The sequence below is a fragment of the Podarcis melisellensis genome, assembly GCF_964234715.1.
Source record: "Podarcis melisellensis genome assembly, chromosome: 5".
NCBI classification, from domain to species: Eukaryota; Metazoa; Chordata; class Lepidosauria; order Squamata; family Lacertidae; genus Podarcis; species Podarcis melisellensis.
The window spans coordinates 85,247,721-85,271,115 of NC_138537.1; the positions used below are offsets into that span (position 1 = coordinate 85,247,721).

The 23,395-nt window shown below is 44.2% G+C and overlaps 1 protein-coding gene and 1 long non-coding RNA gene across 22 annotated transcripts in view; both read left to right on the top strand.

The window, feature by feature from the left end:
- CAMK2G (calcium/calmodulin dependent protein kinase II gamma) overlaps window positions 1-13,815 on the top strand; it is a 176,901-nt gene extending 163,086 nt beyond the window's left edge. For 10 of the 21 annotated variants that reach the window (XM_081913628.1, XM_081913644.1, XM_081913646.1 and 7 more), the window contains 5 exons: window positions 54-185; window positions 3,744-3,819; window positions 6,953-7,047; window positions 8,706-8,954; window positions 10,981-13,815. In XM_081913628.1, coding sequence (XP_081769754.1) covers window positions 54-185; window positions 3,744-3,819; window positions 6,953-7,047; window positions 8,706-8,941 — 539 coding nt within the window. In that variant the 3' untranslated portion in view covers window positions 8,942-8,954; window positions 10,981-13,815. The remainder of the gene's footprint in view (window positions 1-53; window positions 186-3,743; window positions 3,820-6,952; window positions 7,048-8,705; window positions 8,955-10,980) is intronic. The other 11 variants (XM_081913648.1, XM_081913631.1, XM_081913633.1 and 8 more) reach the window with 2 other exon arrangements.
- A 3,586-nt stretch (window positions 13,816-17,401) lies between these two features.
- Window positions 17,402-20,065, top strand: LOC309371268. Its single transcript, XR_014168992.1, has 2 exons — window positions 17,402-18,923; window positions 19,453-20,065. It is a non-coding gene; the product is annotated as an uncharacterized lncRNA (long non-coding RNA).
- Window positions 20,066-23,395: the final 3,330 nt, after the last annotated feature.

A 23,395-nucleotide genomic window follows, 5' to 3' on the forward strand; every position in this document is an offset into this window, starting at 1 on the left:
TATTTTGTTTTCTGGTTTTTATTTTTGTTTTAATGCTTGCATTTGTTTTGCAGCTACCACTACACAATCTTGTGAAGAGAAACTACTTGCCTGGGACAGCCCAGGGCAAACTGTGGAGTTGGATCGCGCTCAGTCGGAGCCTGTTCTAACTCCTGTAGTTCCATTTGCACTTAACAATCCGCCATGTAAGTTAGCTTTGTAGTAGCAGGAGTAGAAAAAACAACAACCTAGTACTTAGCCTCCTTACTTCTCTACCTTTTCTGAACCTTTATCTCTCATTTTTCCAAAATATATATTCCTCTCCCTTACTCCCCCTCTTTGAAATACTTCTTTTTCCTGAAATGGAGCAAGAAGCCCCGGTTCAGACCTCCATTAGACACATGAAAACATCAGCCCCAAACAGCAAACACAATTCTCAAGCTGCAACTGCAGACAAAAAAAGCAAAAAAAGTTATTCCATCTAAAGTTTCCAGCCTTAGCAAAGCTCCAAACTCGGAATAAATGAATCCGTACCATAGATATGCCATCTGTCACCCTTCCAGCCACTTCCACAGTTTTAATGCATCAGAGATTGCTGTGTGGATGTTTAGAGAAATACCAGTATTTTGATATCATCCAGCTCTCCTTGTTCTGTAGCCCCAATTCCTGTATGTTGATAGGGTAAGGTGGCGTTACGTGGTGGTAAATCATAATGTTCTGCATGTAAAACATTGATCCTGATAGTGCCCCTGAAAAAGTTTTCTGGCCACAGTGATGGGAAAGACTCTGAAACCTTAGAGATGCGTTCTCAGTCAGTGTTGTGGTTGGGCCTGGCATGGAGTGTATTTGTATATTCATACAACATCCAACACTTCTTGTTATGTAGCTGCAGTTCCTAAGCACTCACCACAGTAGGGGACTGGAAGGCAAGTGTGCTGCTTCCAGGTGAAATCCAAGCATCACTGCAGGGAAACGGTTCAGCAGCTTGCATGTATGATGTTGAGGGTCCGAGAATGGCCTCCGTGTGCTTCCGAACCATTTCTGCATGGAAAATGTCAATGTCGTAATTCCAGGGGTGTCTTCTCTCTGATTTGGCCAGCTGCAATCTGTGCAGCTGGGGCATTGAAGGGAGACAAAATAGAGCTGCCTTTTGCTCCCTTTTTTGGAGGATACAGCAGGAGGTGAAGGTTCGAAATGTACACTGCATCTCTCCATGTGATGCACAGGCCACCTCAGCACATCCATATGCTCTCCCTGTTGTTGGGACAGCAATTTCACTTGTAAATGGGGAAAAATAGGTCCCGTCATAATCACTTAAGACTAGTAACAGTAGCATCCATACAGAAAGTTCATAAGTCATTGATGGCCTTGCTGATAGATAGAGCTGTTCTTTCTGCTCTGGGGAATAAAAACATTGATAGATGGGGTATGAAGTGGTTGGCCCCCTTTACAGAGGTCTTGCTGCTGTTATTGGCTATTCATTCATTCATTCGTTCGTTCGTTTGTTTCTGCCCTGCCCTTTACCTCAAAGGACTCCAGAGAAGCTTAGTGACGATATGTCTTACCTGTGTAGATGAAACATTCTTATGAACAGCAGCCAGTGACTTCCAATGACCTGAATCCTAGAAACTACCTCTTGTCCTGTCCCCGTATGGTTCCAACAAGAGCTTTTCCGCTGTCACACTTCTGTAATTTATGTGTGCAACAACTGAGTGAATTTTGAATTCGGTGAGAGTATAGACAGTATCAAATTAAGTCTTGAGCTCTATCTCTTTTGACCAATACAAAGGCCAAGGCAAACACACTCATGGAAACGTCTAATAATAGAGAAAGTCAGTGTTCTTTTCTATCCAGGTACCATATCTCTATGCATTCAAGGCCTGCAGTTGGTTCAGTTCTTAGAACTTGCTCAGCTTTGTTTTAATTGGATTGGACTAAAGGAGAAGCAGATACTGCTGCCTGTCTGGGATTCAAAAATCCATGGGGTGTCACAGTGCCTCTAAAAATTGGGGACACCTCTACTCCCACCAGCTCTTGTTGGGCAACTCTTACCGCTATGCCCATGGAAACATCTCTTATATAGGTATTAATATACAGAGACAGTGTACATTTGAAAGCCAGATCCCAGGGGCATTCTGTTGTACACATGGCCATTTTGGAACAAGCTCAGACTTGGAGCCTAAAAAAAAATCCCCCTAAACATTGAAAAACATTATCTGAAGAAGTGTGCATGCACACGAAAGCTTATACCCAGACCAAACTTAGTTGGTCCTTTAAGGTGCTATTGGACAATTTTTAAATTTTATTTATTTATTTTGACTGTGTCAGACCAACACGGCTACCTAACTGAATTGAAAAACATGTTATTGCACCCACTCACAAAACAGCATATGTCAAGTGCATGATGCAGACTGAAAAAAACCCCACAAAGTTGTGTGCAAAATTCCTGGCAAGCTACAATACATGGCTGGTGGTCTGCATTCAACCTGATGGTTCACACTTCCTGGTGAGACCACCGGAGCTGTGGCTGATTGTATGGCTGAGAATAGGTTCCGTTATGCCAGAATCATTCCTCCAAATAGTGTGTGTAGCAGTATTTGATAGTGGTACAGTAAGGCATAATCCAATATAATTACTCAGTAGGAGCAGGTGTGAATAAGGTGGCAGCAAGCTAACAGATGGATGGGTGGTTTGTGTCATGAGAGATGGTCAGGTGAAAGAGGAAGGTGATATTAGAGCTAGGAATCTTTCATGGGCTCAACATCTTGATACAGGAAGGCTCTCAGGAGCTGTTTTGGATCCTGTGCTGGTGGGAGTCCTGGTCCCGAACATCTGAAGGGCACTAGGTTGGCGAAGGATGGCTTGAGCCATCAAACAGGCATTTATAGGCAGTTTCTGTAGACCTGTCAATGTGTCATCCTTTTGTTCATCTCTTTGGGGATCTGTGGAACTGATGCCCACAGTTCAAAGAAGGGAGGGACTTCTGTGGCCCAGTGCAAACATAATGCAGTTTGTAAACCTCCAGTGCAGGCACCCTTTCCTTCCCTGAGCTCCCTCTGGAATGACTCTCACATTCTTTCCTTCGCATCTTTTAGCAATGGCTTGGTATTCTCTGTATGTGCCAGTGCAAATTACAGTGAACGCAGACCAGGTTCATTGGAAACGATGGTTTGCACACCCACTTCAAAGCATGGTTCCACTACTAGGTTTATGAGGGAGCCATGTTTTGCATTAAGTACCCTTTGTGACAGTGGGCACCCAATAAGGGACGGAAAATTGAGAGGAAAGTTGCTCAAGAGGCAGAGGGAGCACCTGAGCTCCTGGCCCTGCTGCCATTGCTGTAACCATGATTGAGGTCAGGATCATCATGCTTGCAGTAGATCCCTCTCTCTTCATATCTACACCTCAGATTTGGATGATGCAGTGGGTCCTTCCACCTTAGAAACAGTGTAATGGAAATGTGATCCTTGGTGCTCTCCACATAAATCCTGCGCAGATTGTTAGAGCCGAGCCTTTTCTTGGTGTAGCAGTGCTGCTGTTCGAACTGCCGCCTTCTCCCTTCTTCCTGCATTCCTTCCATCTTCCAGACTCCATTCCTTCCAATATGTAGCTGTCATTACTGCTGTTCTGGAATTCAAGAGAGCAACCACCGCTGCGAACACTGCTCTGTTGAATCTCCGGAAGGGAGCACTTGCTTGCCATATGTTTTGTCCCAACTCCCATGTGCCGTAAAGCTGCCTCTCTTTTTTTATTCCCTTCTCCAGTGCGTAAACAAGAGATCATAAAGATAACGGAGCAGCTGATTGAGGCAATCAACAACGGAGACTTCGAGGCATACACGTAAGTGGAGACACACAGGGTGGGGGCCTGCTGTTCAATTGGCCATTCGAAGCCAGATAATTTGGGTGAAAGAAGACATAACCATGGGGTGGTGAGGTGGAGAAGGGGAGTAGAAAATAGCAAAAACTTACCGTATTTTTTGCTCTATAAGACGCATCCAACCATAAGATGCATCTAATTTTTAGAGGAGGAAAACAAGAAACGCCAGCAAGAGCCGTAGACAGGCTTGCTCGGTGCAGCTCTTTAAAGATAGAGTGGCTCTTGCTGGCTTTTCCAGGAGGTGAGAGAAGGGACTGGCGGGCTGCCCTCCATCCCTTCTCCCACCTCCCTGAAAAGCCAGAGCAAGCTCTGCAGCTATCGCTGAAGCCAGCAGAGCAAGAGCGATAGCTGTGCAGCGGCTCTTGCTCTGGTGGCTTCCCAGCGAAGCGGGATGAGAGACGGGAGGGGCTCCATAAGGGCTCCCTTCCGTTCCTCCTCCTGCTTTGCTGGGAAGCCAGCAGAACAAGAGGCTCAGCGCAGCTCTTGCTCTTGCTCTGCTTGCTTCAGTGATAGCTGCACAGCCTGCATTCGCTCCATAAGACGCACACACATTTCCCCTTCCTTTTTAGGAGGAAAAAAGTGTGTCTTATAGAGCAAAAAATACGGTAAATATAAGTAGTCTGATACATGTACAGTTTTGGTGCATTGTATTTATTAAGTCATATTAAAAATAAATGAATTTCAATAGTCAAGTGTTTATCAATCATCCCAGTATCTGTGTTGCTTATGAGGGAGGGCAATAACAAGTCTTTCTAGTTGCTGTGGTTTGATAGAGGCAATGAGAATCAACCTTGTTGGTGTGAATCTAGGAATAACATGAAGCAATTACTGTCAGGCTAAGTCAATTCTACTGGACTGTATCACTTAACAATGCAGGGGGGACTCACATAATGGCCTACTCCTTCATACAAACAAATCTGTGCGAGCAGAAAACTAGTATGCTGGAGAGAAAGTTATTCGCCTGACCTCTGTGGTATTCTACTTTTCTGTATTCTGCCATGTGAAAACCCTCAGTTACAGTCGACACAGCCCACATGCAGTTTTACCACCTAAGTGAAAACTAGGCCTTAGTCTCAGCTTAAGATGTTTCTGGTGTTTGATAGCTTGGTTATATGGAATCTTACTACATGAACGAAGTAGGATGTAAATATGGCAGGTGTGCTTGTGTATTTGCTGCTGTATGGGCAGTTTTAAATCTTCTCTAAGGTGACAACTTAGGGACACAGGTGGCGCTGGTGGTTAAACCACAGAGCCTAGGACTTGCCAATCAGAAGGTCAGCAGTTCGAATCCCTGCGACAGGGTGAGCACCCATTGCTCGGTCCCTGCTCCTGCCAACCTAGCAGTTCGAAAGCACTTCAAAGTGCAAATAGATAAATAGGTACCGTTCCGCCAGGAAGGTAAACGGCATTTCCATGTGCTGCTTTGGTTCGCCAGAAGCGGCTTGGCCATGCTGGCCTATAACCTGGAAGCTGTATGCCGGCTCCCTCGGCCAATAAAGCGAGATGAGCGCCGCAACCCCAGAGTCGGCCACGACTGGACCTAATGGTCAGGGGTCCTTTACCTTAAGGTGACAACTTAAAATTAAAGAGTTCTAACTAGGCAGGAAAGGAAGTATGGACAGAGCTGTCTATGAACCTGAATCTGCATTTACATTGGGAGTGCGGAATGTGTGGCCTCTTAGATGTTGACTCCAGTTTTTGTTTTCCTTGGCTATTGGCCATGCTGGCTAGTATTGAATCATAGAATCATAGAGTTGGAAGAGACCACAAGGGCCATCGAGTCCAACCCCCTGCCAAGCAGGAAACACCATCAGAGCACTCATGACATATGGTTGTCAAGCCTCTGCTTAAAGACCTCCAAAGAAGGAGACTCCACCACACTCCTTGGCGGCAAATTCCACTGTCGAACAGCTCTTACTGTCAGGAAGTTCTTCCTAATGTTTAGGTGGAAAATCTTCTTTCTTGTAGTTGGGATCCATTGCTCCGTGTCCGCTTCTCTGGAGCAGCAGAAAACAACCTTTCTCCCTCCTCTATGTGACATCCTTTTATTGATGGGAGTTGGGATCCCAACAACATCTGGAGGGCCAAAGATTCTCTGATTTACATTAATAAATGCAGCTACTTTAGTAGAAATCCAGAGGTGAATACTAATAAGCACTCTCTGTTGCATAGAGGAGTGTGTGCAAGCAAGCATATACATAAACACAAGCAAACAAGCTTATTTTCCCAACATATGAACTTAAAGTCAGTGATTAGTGTTCTTTCCCCCCATAATGCATTGCAAACTCCTCCTGGCGGCACATTCTCTAGGAAGCTAAAATGGCTGTCATAAAGTAGGGGGAAGCCAGCATCCTATATGACGTTGATAAGGAACAAAGGCATGTATAGATATGAATTCCAGCTGTGTTCCATCAAACTGTTCAGGAGGAGATGAGTGTTCTCTTCTGAAAGGCATGATTTGATTCCTCCCAGTTTGATTCATTTCACGAGAGGGTAGGAGCTAGGACAAGTCAAAAGCTCAAAAAAGTTTACAAGAAGTGTGGTCAGAATGAAACCACCTTTCAGCAACATCCCATCAACACAAAGCATACCTAGTAATTTTTTATTAGCTGTTAAGTTCTACATCCCTTAGACAGAGATTAATTTGAAAGTAAATAATAATTTAAAGCTGCTGGCTAGGAGGGAATGTGAAATGTCTGGGGTTCAATCCTAGAGCACTTGACTGTAAACTGTAATGTGGGAATGATAATAAATATGATTGGGCACGTATGTGGGAGAAGAGTAAAAGCACTTTTAACTTTTAGAGAAAGGGTTGAAAATTAGTGTTTTCACCCTAAGATGTGAAGACTGCTTCCATTCCCTTAAGATCTGCTTCCCACTTCATGAGAAGTTAGCAGCAGCAGCAGGTGCCTAGCCTTGAAGCCTCAGATTGCTTAGGGCTTAGGAAAATAGGTTATAATACTTAAGGAAGCTCGGCTTTCTGTTCCTGGTTGGGGAGCCCTCTGAATCAAAACTGCATGCTGCAAACAGTCTATATTGACACAGGCTGTAGGTTCAGATACCAATGAGATCCTTTGTACTTTGTTTCTTGCAGGAAGATCTGTGACCCTGGATTAACCTCATTTGAACCCGAAGCACTGGGGAATCTCGTGGAGGGAATGGATTTCCACAAGTTTTACTTTGAGAACTGTGAGTGGTAGATAACTGGCGACACCAAAATTACCCTTGACCCTGCTTGCTTAGGTAGGAAAGAACTGCAGTTTTAAGACCATCTCTGGACTTAGATTGGCAGTGTATTATCCTGGAAATTTGCACTCCAGAATTCTCCTCTTAGTTTTTCTTTTAATTGGAATTTTTGTATCAGTTGCCTGATACACCATCAAACTAAAACCCTGAGAGCCTGTCCATAAGGCTACCATGATTGACGGTAATGAAATCTGCAGAAAAACCTAGAAGAACAAACAGAGCTTCTCCTTATATGGGCCTTCCATTTGGGACACCAAGGCAATTAATTTCTGTGCTGATGGCACACCTAAAACTAGATTGAAATGAATCCTGATAATTGGTGTAATTCAGCAGTGTCCGAAGATAGCAGCCCCAGAAGTGGCTATTTGTGACTGGCCAATTAGTTGTTAAAATCCTCAGATTCCAAAAAAAGGGTTTCTTCAGCAGTGATTTCACAACTATCTGATTTATCAACCATTTGGTTTTGAAGATACTCCTGGTTTCCACCCTTGCTCGAATATTAATGATATATAACATATAATGATATATAATATAATACCCATTAGAGGTATGGGGTGACAGAAATTCCCTGCAAATAAGGATCAATGTGCAAAAGAAAAGGGAAGGGGGTCGTAGCAGGACACAAATGTGAACTCCACCTTGTCTACTTCTTTAGAAAGACAGGGAATACATGAATAAATAATAATAATAGTATCAAGCAAGATTCAGGTCCTTTCCTCCGTGCTATAACCAACACTTGAAAGATAGTCACTTATAAGCAGGCTCTGACTGTTGGAATCTCTGAAGGCTCCCCAGAGGGAGGCAGAGAAAAATGATGGCTCCTTTCTCTGCATGTTGTTTATGTTTGTTTTATTTCTCCTTAGCATATATATGCTGGTGTTGCATATATATATATATATATATATATATATATACATACACACACACACACACACACACACATACATATATACACACAGTGGTGCCCCGCAAGACGGAAAGCCCGCTAGACAAAAGGGTTTTCCGTTTTGGAGGTGCTTCGCAAAACGAATTTCCTATGGGCTTGCTTCGCAAGACGAAAATGTCTTGCGAGTTCCTGCGGGGTTTTTTTCCTCCCCCCCCCCTTTTCCCAAGCCGCTAAGCCGCTTAACAGCTGATCCGCTAAGCCGCTTAACAGCTGATCCGCTAAGCCGCTAATAGCGCTAATCTGCTAAGCCGCTAATGGGCTTGCTTCGCAAGACGAAAAAACCGCAAGACGAAAAGACTCGCGGAACGGATTCTTTACGTCTTGCGAGGCACCACTGTATGTTCCTTTTCAATTTTCAATGAATCCTTTAGGCTCACAGCGTAATAATAAAAAAAGTAACCTGGTTCTCCAGGAGCCTGAGATTAATTCATTTTAAGAAATTTATTGGAGGGATTGGAGCATAGAAGCAATTAGGAAAAGGAAGGGGTTTTGTGGGGCAGTTGGTCGGACTGCTTCATTATGGTCTGACTGGGATGGAAAGAAAGCCAAAAGACATGTGATCTATTGGGGGAAGTGACCAAAGTAATGAACGAAATAAACCTGTTTCTCTTTGCGAGGTTAGGGGGAATGCTCATTGTTTCACATGTCTCCCCAGTATTGTCCAAGAACAACAGCAAGCCAATCCACACCACCATCCTGAACCCCCACGTTCATGTTATTGGTGATGACGCAGCCTGCATTGCCTACATCCGCTTGACACAGTATATCGATGGTCAAGGCCGACCCCGCACCACGCAGTCGGAAGAAACCCGTGTTTGGCACCGCCGTGACGGCAAGTGGCTGAATGTCCACTACCACTGCTCTGGGGCCCCGGCAGCTCCACTCCAGTGAAGCTGAAAGATGGGTATGTTGGGCCAGGAAAGTCTCTCCAGTACAAAGAGGAAGTATAATACGGCAGGGGAAGCCTTACCAAGGAGAACCTGTGGATGGGAACTTGCAAAGATACATGGCGGTTCAAATCTCTTGGCTAAGTAGATAATGCTCACTACTGTTTTCCCAGCAGTGAAGCGCAAAGCATGCTGAAGGTGTCAGACCTATCAGGTAGGGGTGGAAAAGGCAAAGGAGAAGGATGAACAGGACAAATGTGGTTTTCTCCCCTTAGTATTGTTTCACAGTTGTCCTTGTTCGGCCATCTTGAAGCTTGGTGGGAGGTTCCAGCTGCCTCAAAAGAGCTTTTTTAGTCCAGTGTCTCCAGTCCCTGGAGGTGCAGGCTAACTCAGTGCTGAATTCCCTCCTGTCTACGAGAATAGGAATTCACCGAGCCAGAATTTTATTATCGATGCCTGGTGTTTCTCATGGTCTCCTGTTGAAGACCATGTTGGGCAAAATCATGCACAAAATGCAGCGTGTCCCAGTGTCTGGAATTGTTGAAGATTTAGCTTTGACAGCTTCAGAAGAGTGTTGGATATTTAATTTAGACAGAAAGCACTCAAGGCTGAAAGTCATAAAGTAAATATATGTTTAGTTTTATAGGAGTTTAGTTCCAGGGAAGGAGCCAACCTCTGGTTGTTACAATGCTATAGGTTAGAAGGATGTACCATACACTGAAGCCTTCATTTCTTGGCTCCTGACTTGATCCCCTCACTTCTTGTATTCACATAGATAAGAAGGAAATAAATTATTTGAACCTGTTCCAACAATTTACTCCTGCTATCATCTGCAATGATAAACAGCATAGTTAATCTGCTCATGCTGTTAATACATTTATATTTTTATACATCTATGAACATGTTGTCAATTCCGTGCACAAGTGAAGTACTACAGTTTGGTTGCATTTTAAAGGCACCTTAACCCATCTCCCAGTTCATTCTCTTTGACATGAATTCCTTTTGGTCTTTTTCCACCACCGAATCTTGAACCGTGGTTAAACATTTCATTGGCACCACCGTGAGACATAGCTAACCAGGGTTCATTATTGAACGGAGTTTGCTAACCAGATTTCCTTCTTGGGGAATCCTGACTTCCACTAAATGCAGTGCTGAGATTACAGTTAACTCGAGTTAAAATACTTAATGGGAGCTTGCAAAAACAGGACACCCCCCCCAAAAAACCCTGCCTAATTATGCCAGCTGCTGGGCATAATTAACCTGGCCACAGTGATCCATGCGATGGTCACCTCCAGGCTTGACTACTGTAATTTGCTCTACGCGGGGCTGCCCTTGAAGCTGTCCCAGAAACTCCAGCAGGTGCAGAATGCTGCAGCGAGGCTCCTCATGGGGTCTCTGCCATGGGAGCATATTCACCCAGTGCTTTTCCAGCTGCACTGGCTCCCAGTAGAGTACAGGGTCAGGTTTAAGGTGCTGGTTTTGACCTTTAAAGGTCTTCATGGCCTAGGACCCTCATACCTACGGGACCGCCTCTCCTGGTATGCCCCACGGAGAGCCTCAAGGTCCATAAATAGCAACACCCTAGTGGTCCCGGGCCCTAAGGAAGTTAGATTAGCTTCAACCAGAGCCAGGGCCTTTTCAACTCTGGCTCCGGCCTGGTGGAACGCTCTGCCTCATGAGACCAGGGCCCTGCAGGATCTGATTTCTTTCCGCAGAGCCTGTAAGACAGAGTTGTTCCACCTGGCCTTTGGCTTGGAGCCAATTTGATTCCCTCCCCCTCTTTCTTTTTTCTTTTTCTTTCTCCTCCTGCGATGAGGCTACATTTTAATATTTTAATGTTGAATTTTAATTTTGTTTTTAAGTTGTATTCATTCAACTTGTTTTTATTATTGCTTGTTAGCCGCCCTGAGCCCGGCCTTGGCTGGGGAGGGCGGGGTATAAATAAAAATTATTATTATTATTATTATTATTATTATTATTATTATTATTACATTTTCTTCTGTCTTCCCACCCTTCAAATGCATCTCCTCTTTCTGACTGCAGCAGCTTTCGGAGATACTCGGCGGGAGGGCAATATCTTCTCAGCAAGCAGCTCTGGAGTGCCTGAATTACAGCGACGGTCATGTTCGTTTTGACGTTTAAAAAAAAATATATGAATTACAAACCGGCAGCAGCCAAATGCACGAAACCCTGCATGAATCTGATGCTCCGGGCGCTGCCGCCTTTCTGTTGTTTTTCCATGGATCCATCGTGTCTGTTTCTGCTGTACGAAGGTGTCTTTTAAATCTCAAGAGAGAAACCCATATTGTTTGTATAGAAAAGAGATTCATCATCCATGACGGAGTGTCCAGCGCCTCCTCTCCAGGGCTGATGATGGGGCAGCAGCTGTGGAGCATCTTTCGGAACCGGAGCAAAGAAAGGGGAAGAGAAAGCAGCTCAGGCAGCAAAATGCTGGAACCTGTGCTCTGTGAAGGCAGAGTGGGAACTAACATGTCCAGGCTATGCTGCAGCTTTAATCGGTGAGATGTGGCTGGCGGCAAGCTCTCGGGGGCCAGCGTGGAGAAAAGGGGGCAATGTGGAAGGAGGACATTTCTCAGCCCTTTGCCATACAGCAGACTGACTTGAGCCCAAGGGTCAGCGGTGGAGATGTGCAGCAGCCAGCCGTTTGCTCGGCCACTGGGTCCCACTGATGGACTGCGTTAAAATGAACAAGAATGTTTTAAGGAACAATTGTGAGCTGGATTAAATAGCGTAGGAGCTTGCTCTTCAGAGGTGCACTGATTTTTATTTTATTTTTTCAGAAACAGCCACTCCTTGGAGGCATGAAGTCAGCTTATAAGGGCAAAGTTTAAGAGCAAATGATATTAGGGGGAAGAGGGTACATGAATGGTTTGTTTTGATTTTGTTTTGTTTAGAATAGATGGGATCCAGATTGCTGCGGAATATGTGCTGCTTAGGAAACAGTTGAAAAGCTTTGTGTTAACATCCTGCCCTGAAGTTTTGCACACACACATGCGTTAGCTTCCTGTATGGTGTGTAACTTAGTTTGTGTTTTATACTGAAATAGATTCTATATATATATAAATATATATATGCACCCCTGTAACTATGGGGCTTGCTGGTTTCCCAGTTTTATTTGTTTTCTGATAAATGAGCAAAGGGAGCCAGCGACTTCAGGCAAGTGCTTTTTCCACTAGCCCAGTCCCTCTGACACAGCTTTGTTTCCTGTTGTTCCATTGGGTGTATTTTATTTTCTTTAATCTCTCTCCCTCCTATCATCTGTGGTGGTGTGTTTACTCAGTTAAACGTTGAATCAGAACTTTGGTTTTACTTTATGCAGAAGGTTCTCCAGTTTCTGCTGTAGTTACAACTAGGAACCCAACACACCCATATAGGGGATTCCCAGTTTGCATTGGCCACAATTGTCTCCCTTGCCACCAAGAAGGGCAAGCATTGCTCTTTATTCCCTACATAGAAAATGTTTGACCTTGGCCATTGTTTTACCCATTTTTTATGTAGTAGAAGCGGGATAGATACCTACCCGGTAAACTTTGACGTTCAGATTGACTCCCTGTCTTCTAGACACGGAGAACACCAAATCTCTTTTGCATGTCCGGTCACTTAAATTTGAGAATATGGGATTCCATTATATTACACTCCAGCCGTTTGCTGCCTATAAAGGACTAAGCAGAATAGCAGGAAGACAACCTTTTGATGGAGTTTTAGGACAACAGAAAGTTGCGACGATCCCATGGAACAGAAGGAATGTGTTTTCTACTTTGCAGTGAACATCCTAGCTTCTGTTACTGCTAACAAGGCTGATAGGTCAGTCCCACGGCATTTATCACAGCTTATCTTCAGCACAGCAAAGGGAATTTACCCTTTCCGAGGTTTGTCTGCGCAAATCCTTCAACCTTTTTCAGCCTCGTCTAGAGCCAGGTGAAGGAGAAAAGGAATGCTGTCTCAAGTAGCGGGATAGAAGTGAGACTTTTAATGTAAAACATCCTTTGATAGCACTAAGCTTAGTGAGTGAGGCAACAAAGAAAATCCTTGATAATTTTATTCAGGTTTTTAACAATAAAGCCACGAAGTGGGGAACAGGAAATTAGTTATGCAGCTTTTTAAAAATGACAAATTCTGCATGCTTTTAGGTCTGATCTTTCCTTGTCTCTTTATCTGAAGATTATTAATGATAAACCCTCTCTGTATCTGCATCTTTCAAAAATATTTTTTTTTGGAACAGTTTTGAGTTGAAGTTCTTTGTCTTTGTTTTTGCACAGTCTTCGAGACATGTTCTAATTTAATGAGAACCTTAGCTTGGTATGGCCATTATCCAACACAGCTATAAACCTTTAGCATTCTTAATGTTCTCTTATGGGGTTAATGTAAGCATCTATATATAATATTATATCAAGTTTTAAACAGGAAATGGAAGATGTTTGATGCAAAAATTTTGCATGATAGAGAATTAATTGAAATCAAGTTAGGCTTTTTTCTGAATGTTGGTAGAACCTTCATAGCTTTGTTATAATGAAACCTTGAACCGGAAATATTTAATAAAATAACATTTAAATGGTGCAAAGTCATATAGTACTCTTGTATTCTCCTGAATCTTTGGGGAAAATAGGCCTTGGGCTGTTTAGACACACACTGTTTTCTCAAATCTGCTAATAAGAGGCAAATTCATTTGATTGCATTTTTCATTTCTGGTGAATCAGCTCGTTTTGGATATGTGTATAAATATGATAGCTGACCTATAGAAAAGGAAAAAGAATGCAAAGAAATTAGTGCATCAAAAATATTGGTGGGACGCAATAGAATTTTGTTGAATTACTGCTGACTTGCTACACATTAAAAATCATGTTGTGTTACACACTCCTTTTTGTTTTATGCCACCCAAGTTATTGCAAATCTCTTGCCTTTTTATGAGGACAAAATAGGTATGAACTCTAGTGTGGTGCGATGCACCTAAATCATGTTGCATTACATTAGACCCAGTCTTGTTTGATGATACATCAGATGCCTTGTCATTTATTTATTTTTTACTTTTTCTGTGTTCAGTTTTGGTGATGATTGATTCTGGAGATCTTGAGTAGAAAATGGGGAGAGCTGGCTCTAGGTTTTGGTGGACCATTGGTAGGCTTCTCTTCTCTTTATTTTAAGGCAAAAAGAGAGTGCAGAGAGCTCTGAAAGGACTTCTCCAAACGGAATGAATGGACGTTAAAATGATAAATGCAATTCAGTGAAAACAGGTGTAAATCGATGAATGCCTGGGCAGAGAATTTTCATTTCACTTATACGTTCATGAGGTCTGAACTGGTGGTGAGTGACCAGAAAGCCCACCTTGATGTTGACCCAGGGTGCATCAGCTGTGAACAAGGCAACTTACATGGTAGGGATCAATAGGAAAGGAATTGAAAGTAATACTGCCAGTATAATAATGCCATTATTATTATTATTACAGGCAGCTCTGTATCAGGAAGTTTTTAAAGTTTGATCTTTTATTATGTTTCAATATATGTTGTAAGCTGCCCAGAGTGTCTGGGAAAACCCAGCCAGATGGGCGGGATATAAATAATAAAATTATAATAATTATAATAATACAAATCTATGGTGTGACCACATTTGGAATACTGTGTACAGTTCTTACTGCCCCATCTCAAGAAGGGCATTGTAGAGTTGGGAAAAGGCTCAAAAAAGAACAGCCAAAATTACTAAGAAGATGGAGCAACTCTTCTGGATAATAAAGTTTATAATAACAATATTTTCACTCAATACCAAGGTAATCATATATAAGCTGAGCCTGCACCTTCTATTGTGGTAGTTCCGAGTGTCCCTCAGTTAAGAGGAGAGATGGAACTTTTGTGATCTCAACATTATTTAGTGTAAACTATATGCATTTCTTCCTGAAAAAAATACTGAGAACTACAACCTAGGTCTTTAGGACGATATTTCCAAGATTTCTTTATGGCAACATGTTTAACTTACCAGAAAAAAAGAAAAATTAAGGTTGCCGGAAAAAGCAGTTGAATTGAAATGAAGTTCATAATTGTTCTGTATCTTTAGTCATAAGGTACTTTCAGATAGGGACGCGGGTGGCGCTGTGGGTAAAAGCCTCAGCGCCTAGGGCTTGCCGATCGAAAGGTCGGCAGTTCGAATCCCCGCGGCGGGGTGCGCTCCCGTTGCTCGGTCCCAGCGCCTGCCAACCTAGTAGTTCGAAAGCACCCCCGGGTGCAAGTAGATAAATAGGGACCGCTTACTGGCGGGAAGGTAAACGGCGTTTCCGTGTGCTGCGCTGGCTCGCCAGATGCAGCTTTGTCACGCTGGCCACGTGACCCGGAAGTGTCTCCGGACAGCGCTGGCCCCCGGCCTCTTGAGTGAGATGGGCGCACAACCCTAGAGTCTGTCAAGACTGGCCCGTACGGGCAGGGGTACCTTTACCTTTACTTTCAGATAGGTGATAACACCTTCCACTAGATTGCACTAACCATCTTGAGTGCAGCAGTTGTCAACAGAAATACTGCATTTAATGCCAATGAAGACTGTTATCAACTCTTTTTTTAAAAAGAGGTAGAGAGGAAGAAGCTGTCATGGGCCTAGATTTCCTATGAGGATTTTCTGCATTGAGGGTAACCCTTCCAGTTTATTTGTATTGAACTGTAATCCATTGCATAGTGCATATATAAAATGGAACCCCGGGCTTGTTAATGAAGTATTAGTAGTAAATGCTAATAATTTTGTACTTATTAAGCAACATTGCACTGAATGAAGCCTGTTCTTCGGGGGGGGGGGAGCATTTATTCACGATGATTTTCCAGGAAGCCAAGTATGCGACCACTGCCCAGACTGCTGAAATCCTCAGGCCTTTTGCTTCTGTTCTGGGAGTAATACATTTCATGAGATTATCTCTATTAATCCAGAAGTATTCAGAGTAGATTAATTTGTAGAATTAGTTCAGAACTAATAAGATGGAATACTAACAGGAAAAAAAAAGAATGAATGAATGAATGAAGCCTCTGAGTGTTCTATGTCAGGATTGTATAACCTTGAATCAACAAAGGAGAGCAGGGAGGATGTTGTGGCTGCAGAAAATAATAGCAGATGTTGTCTTTGACATCCAAGGAGCTTATTTAGTTCATTTTAGCCAAATAAAGTGCAGAGGGGGTCAAGGAATACCATTCAAATCCAAAAGTGAGTGACTTTCGTTGTTCTGTCTAGGTTACTTTACACAAAGCAAGTAACAGCATAACAGTTTTTACCCCCAAATAAAAACTTTTTAGCCAAAGGGTTCTCAAATCTAGATAACTTTAGAATGAAAATAGCTTTGGAATGGTAACGGAAAAGATTTGACTGCAGAAATGTTTGAGAGCAATGGCTGTTAGCCGCAATAGTGAATCTTCTATCTCCACTGTGCCTCGGAATACAAGTTGTTGGGAACAGCCGGTAAAGAGAGTGCTGCTTGCAGGCTTTCTGCGGGCAGCTGGGATTGGCCGTTGAGAGAGCACAGCGCTCAACTAGATGGGCCTTTGGCCTGATCCAGCAAGCTATTATGAAATGGACTTAAAAGCTTCTTCCCCTCCATTAAATTGATGTGCAATGCTGTGCATTAGGAAGGGCGATGAATACATGAATTTTTCATGCATGGCAGATAAAAAGAAAATGCATTTCTTGGTCTGGTTTATGTATGATGATATTGAGTCACAGAACTCATGGTTTCCAAACAACCTTTTAGAAGGATGTTAGAAAATGGGCCACACACCTGTTTTTTGCTGGTTCTCTACTCATTTTTAGTTGCATTGTCATACTGTATAAATGACTCTTTTCTTGTTTTAGTTGCTGACAAACTGAAGCTTTTGTGATGTACGCAGAGGGCTTTCCTTTCCTGAGGCATATTGGAACAAAGACTGCACACTCAAAGTGGGCTTTGTGCCATCAGTTTTGCACCCTATGTCTCCAAAGCTCTTGCAGCACGATACATGGGGGTTTCTCATTTCATTCCGACAGCCGCCTTGTGTGGAAGGCTAGGTCGAGAGCACACTAGTTAGCTTCATGCCTGAGTGGCAATTTGAATCTGAAATTCCCTGGGACAAGTCCAACACACTATTTACTACACTGAATTGGATCTCAGTCATGCTCATTTGCTGGGGGGGGGGGGGGAGAGGAGACGACACATTGCAATGAGTTTAGATGTGTATGTATCTAAAGCATTGGAAGAGGAGACCCAGTTCTGCAGGTCACAGTCTGTTGTGTTTGTACCACTTCAGTCTTTCATTATGTACTTTTTGGTTGATGGATTTATTGGGGTTTTTTAGAATCCCTGTGGTCTATTGATATTAATTAAATTTAGAAAGCAAGGAGGATGTACTCAGGATCCTAAGAGTTTAAGACATAACTCATCTTTATTAATGTACTCCTGAATATTTCTACTTGCCTAAAGAAGGCAAGGGACGCGGGCGGCGCTATGGGTTAAACCACAGAGCCTAGGGCTTGCCAATCAGAAGGTCAGCGGTTCGAATCCCCGTGACAGGGTGAGCTCCGTTGCTCGGTCCCTGCTCCTGCCAACCTAGCAGTTCGAAAGCACGTCAAAGTGCAAGTAGATAAATAGGTACTGCTCCGGCGGGAAGGTAAACAATGTTTCCATGTGCTGCTCTGGTTCGCCAGAAGCGGCTTAGTCATGCTGGCCACATGACCTGGAAGCTGTACACCGGCTCCCTCGGCCAATAAGGTGAGATAAGCGCCGCATTCCCAGAGTCGGTCACAACTGGACCTAATGGTCAGGGGTGCCTTTACCTTTACCTAAAGAAGGCAAGTACCTTGCTCATTCATATCAAAGCCCATCTCTTAAGCATCCCTGCAACAAGTGGAGAACTAGATGGTTCTCCAGAAACCAGCCAGTGGTCTACAGACATGGGCAACTTTCTTCTGTCAAGGGCTATATGCTGGTGGTGGGTGGAGGCAGAGCCAAAGTGAGTTGGGCACCCCATCCCCCCCCCTTTCTCTTTCCCACTCATTTCCCCCTTTGTTGGCATATCTGTATAACTTTGTTTTAATCTTCCTGGCACCAAATATGACCAGATGCATATTGTGTAACATTTCCAGTGCTAATGCATGCTGAAATTTCCATCCCATTTGCCCACACTATCCTCTTGTTATTTTAAGACCACATTACATATGAGACAATAAGAGGTTTTCCTCACACCCATTGCTATCAAAACCTTATAAGTAATCAATAGCATATCTTTTATTTTCATTCAGTTTGTTCGAATAAATGGTTACCACACAGTTCTGATAAATGGTTACCACACAGTTTAAAAAAAGCCTTCTAAACTTCATAAAACGCATAGCATCAATTAATTTATATAGGAACAAATATTAAGCTTGGTGTCAAGAACTTATGCTACCATATAACACTAGCTTATCCAAAACCGAACAGCTCAAAAATGGAGTTTCTCATGCACTTCCTTATCTTTTTCTGCTCCCATTTCCTGTTTCAAAATATACTTTGATTGCAATCCTATAACATTTTCCCGGGAGTACAATTTCTACTACTTTGCATTGGTATACTCTTGCTATTTAAGACACACATCAATGCAGGAAATTCATTGCGTTTAAGTAACCCCAGTGGGCCAGTGCATTTAGAAGTGAAACGTGCTGTGTGATACAGGCAGTGATGTGCAGGGGGATAAGACCCCCAAACTTTCTCCATCCTTGACAAATACAGTATCAGAATCCTGCTTACAAGCCAGTTAGGGTTGTGAACTTTTGCCCATTTAAACATGTTCCCATCCCACTGCACCTTTCATTTTTTTAAAAGGCAGCCTTGACCTGTACTGAAAACTGGAGTTCTGATTACAGAGTTGCCATGGAAACCTCGCCTTTCTCACCTAAGCTATTCATTGGCTGCCTGACCTGGCACAAACCTTTTCTTGTTCTGTGTTCTCCTTATGTGACATGGCAGGGCTATCAATGATCTGCACCACCGAGAGGTAACGATATGTTTTTAGGTTAACACTATCGGGTTTTCACTCGGAGGTACCCATAAATGCTCAGCCACTGAATCCCCTCATGCTGCAAGGTTGCTGAAGAATACTATCTTCCTTACCCAAAAGCATTTCATATATCCCACTCCAGAACAGGAGTTTCATTCCATATTTCAGTATAGCAAGGGAAGGCAAGATTTCAAGGTTCAGTTCGATTTGGCCTAGGCTTGAATAAATCCAAGATTTATTCTATAGAGATACAATATGGATTTACATTTGCAGTGAAATTGGAAAAGGTCGGTGTAATTTAGGAGCATTTTTTATGGCACTTCCTCCTCACTTCATAGCAGCAAGAGATTGAGGTGGTCATGATATATGGACTGAAACACTGAAGGGACTACAACCTTCCTGCACTCTTTAAATTTATTATTTGCCCCCCAATCCTTTCTCTGTATGATTCTACTCCCCCCCCCACTGTTTTATGAATACTTATTTTAAACAGTTTTAATAACACCCTTCATCAAACTGGTTCTAGGTTCAGTAGCGAGCTGTGGCTCACGTATTTCTGATGTGTACAGAATCACAGAATTGTAAGTTGGAAGGGACCCAAAGGATCAACCCCATCAAATACAGGAATCGTACGCACAGCGTTCTCTCGGTGGGCTTGAACCACCAAACCTCTGGCTCACAGCCAGCCACACTGACCTGTTTGTGCCACCTGAGATGCCTCACATCCAGTTAGAACCTGAAATACTCCTAGTGTCTCATACAGTCGTCTGAACTTCGAGTCTGATGAGCAAGGCTGCCGCTGTCTTACTACAATAAATCATTTTAACACCTAAAGTGTTGCTGCCTGCTGAATGAAATAGTTGCTGTCATCCATCCCTTGAAGTTTTCCTGGTGTCTTCAGTCTGCTTCTTCTGTTCCTCTGAACTAAAAGCTGGAAACGGTGTTTTTTATTGAACTCTGTAATTCACATCTGTGGCGGTGTCACTACCCAATGTATAATCATGACCTCAACAAGTTGTCACATTTTCTTTTCCACTGTTCTTGCAGCCAAGTTTTTATACCAAGACACACCTCTGAAAGCCACAACCTTCTGCTCTAAATAAAACCTGGCATTGGCCAATTGCATAAATGCAGCTCAATTCAGACAAATGCAGTCATCCCTGGCAAGCGGACACTGGTGGGTTTTATGATAATTAACTAAACTATAGACAAGATCACTTCAATCTACCTAAAACCAAATCAAGCAGAAAGTTACGTTAATTTACACGTGCCCAGAGGTCAACCAAAACAGGTTTACAACCCTCTCCAAAAGTGCTCAGGTTTGGGCTTTGGCCTAGGCTGGAAGAGAAAAATTTTCATCCTGCCCCTGTACACTTAAGTATGCTGCCTGCCCCTGCCTCTAAACAGTCATGCATTAGCAAGTAAGCATGGTTTGCAAAGAAAAAGCTCCTGTATATGGGCTTCCATGCTATTGGAACACCAGATTGGGAATAGGCTTTTCCTTTGCAAGGCTAGGAAGCTTGCCGGGCGCAGGAATAAGAGCATGAGTGCGATGCTCCCTTCATGAGTTCATCTTGTGCTAGTTTTTTCTACTTACAAGGGTCATCTAGTCGAACCCGCTGCAATGCAGGAATCTTAGCTAGATCATGCATAACAGATGGCCATCCAATCGCTGCTCAAAAACGTCCAAGAAAGGATGGTAGAATGGAGAGCATCACTTCACTGCAAGTGAGGGGGGTGCATTTTTTTTTTTTTAAATCTAGAATAAGAAAACAAACACACAGGCAGAACATTTATAGACCAGCTCCACCCCTGCTGTGCTAATTTTCTACTTGCAAAGAGAGATTTCATTCTTTGAGGCAGAAAACATTCCCACAAAAATGCAACCCGCAACCCGCCTTACATCCTGTTGTACCACCTCCAGCCTCCTTATTAAACATTACCTGACATACTCAGAAGGTAAAATTAAAAACCCCTCGATTTCCCAAGAACAGTTTATGTGCTTCTTCATCAAACGCAGGCATAACAAGCTAAACGTCCAGTCACAAAACATAATAGCTGATTTGAATTCCTCACAGTGGGAAACATATTTTTAAGACGCCTCGCCGAAGGAAATTGCAAAAACTAGTCCCGCACCATACTGTCGTGTGGGGCTTATTAACACATATTAACAAACGTGGTTCACATATTCACAACCTAAGTGCAGAGGCTGCAGCATTGCCATCTCAAGAGGGGCTTGTTTCTTGGCAGCAGCTCAGCATTGCATGAGGGGGCATCCCAAGCGCCATCTCTGTGCCTCTGCCCCAGCTTGTTACCCCAGATCTGCAACAGTATTTAGGGGGACATAAAAGGATGAAAGGTGGCGCTGTGGGTTAAACCACAGAGCCTAGGACTTGCCGATCAGAAGGTCGGCGGTTTGAATCCCACGATGGAGTGAGCTCCCGTTGCTCGGTCCCTGCTCCTGCCAACCTAGCAGTTCGAAAGCACGTCAAAGTGCAAGTAGATAAATAGGTACCGCTCTGGCGGGAAGGTAAACAGCGTTTCCGTGTGCTGCTCTGGTTTGCCAGAAGCGGCTTAGTCATGCTGGCCACATGACCCGGAAGCTGTACGCCGGCTCCCTCGGCCAATAAAGCGAGCTGAGCGCTGCAACCCCAGAGTCGGCCACGACTGGACCTAATGGTCAGGGGCCCCTTTACCTTTAAAAGGATGAAAACACACGCATATATATATTTCAACTCTCCCAACAGTTTGACTCCATCCCCCAAAGGCGTGCTCCTCCATAGTCTCCCGAGATCATAGCATAGCAGTGCTAAAAGTTGGAGGGTCGTATCTGAAGTCTAAACCCCTTGGCAACAGCAAGGAATCTTTTACTGAACCTGGGGCTCGAACCCATAAAACCCTTCGATGTCAGTCAAGCGCTCTACTGACTGAGCTATTCCAGATACCAACTAAATATATGTGGGTGTGTAGTTTTTTTATTTAAAAAATAGTACCTTGATAGTAATACCCAAAAAAAGAAAGAAAAAAAGCTTTTTTGGGGGGGGGGGAGTCGATGCCTTTTCACAACTCCCTTTCCTAAAAAAAAAAATATTATTATTATTATTATTCCTGACGAGGCTCTGTGGAGGGTGAGGAGCCGCTATCTCCCTCCGCCGGCTTCCCACTTGAGCCGCCAGGCCGCCGGCCGGGGATTCCTCTCCCCTTCGCGGCGGCTTCCGAGCGGAGGCGGGACCGGGAAGGCGGGCGAGCGGGCGGGGGTCTCCGCCGTCTCCTCCTCCTCCTCCGCGGCCTGGCCTGCCTTGTTCCCTCCCACCCGCCCGAGTGGAAGATGGCGGCGGAGCGCAGCGGCAGCCGCGGTCTCGGCGCGCGGCCTGAGGGACCCGAGCAGCGGCCCGAAGCGGCCCGGCCCGTGGGCCGAACCTAGCGAGGCCGGCGAGCGGGCAGTTCCGGCGGCTCCAGCTGCTTGCTGCTGCCGCCCGGTGTCGTCGTCTTCTCCGCCGCAGGTGAGGGGAGCGGCGGCGGGGCCGGCGCAAATAATACCAGCCGGGATTTGTCTTAAGCTCTGAAGGGGAGCCGAGCGAGCGTGGGTTGCCGAGGAGGCCGCGAGAAGGGAAGGAGTCCGCGGCCGGCGCAGCACCACCGGCTCGGTGTGAGGGTATGGTTTCGCCGGGCACCCGGGTTGGTGGTTCTCACGTTCTTCCCCTGCACCCGTGTTTCTGCCCCCGTGTCCCCTCTCGGGTCGGCGTGGCGTATCGGCTTCCAATGTCGGAGGCGGAGAGAGAGAGAGCCCCGTTCAAATCCCCTGCTCAGCCCCGAAGCTGACGGGGTGACCTTGTGGGGAGCCTCGGTGGCTCAGCCTAAGCTACCTCGCAGGCTTGTTTTATTATTATTAATAATTATTATTTATTATTTATTGCTATAGATATATCCGTAGTCAGACTCGTTGGGCTCCTGCCCAAGTCTATGGACAGCACTGGGGAATTGGAACAGATCAATAGGTTATCTTTTTAGGCGTCTTGGTCTCAAGCTGCTCAGGGCTTTGTATCTTGAGCAAAGGGACACCTTCTATATATACTGTACATAAAGGGTTTAATTGATTCTCAGTTACAAACGAATCTTATAGGAAGAGAGGGGGAAATAAATAATACTGTACCCACAATAACCCACAACAGGTTGGAGTACAGAATCCTCACCCCCTCCAAAAGGGGAGGGGAATATAACAGAAGCAAATCCCAGTTGAGATTCATTGGATGTACCGCAGACAGATAAAAGTGTCTTTTCACAGGCTTGTTGTGAGGAGGAATACCCATATTTGGGTAATATGGCTCCTGGAGCGAGGACAAAATTGCCCACCCTCCAAATATCTTAAACGTTCAGTAGGTACCTGTATCAGTATAGGTTTATTCGGGGCTTTTTTTTCAGCCGGAAGTCACCAGAACTCAGTTCCGGCTCCTCTCAGGTGGGCGCCA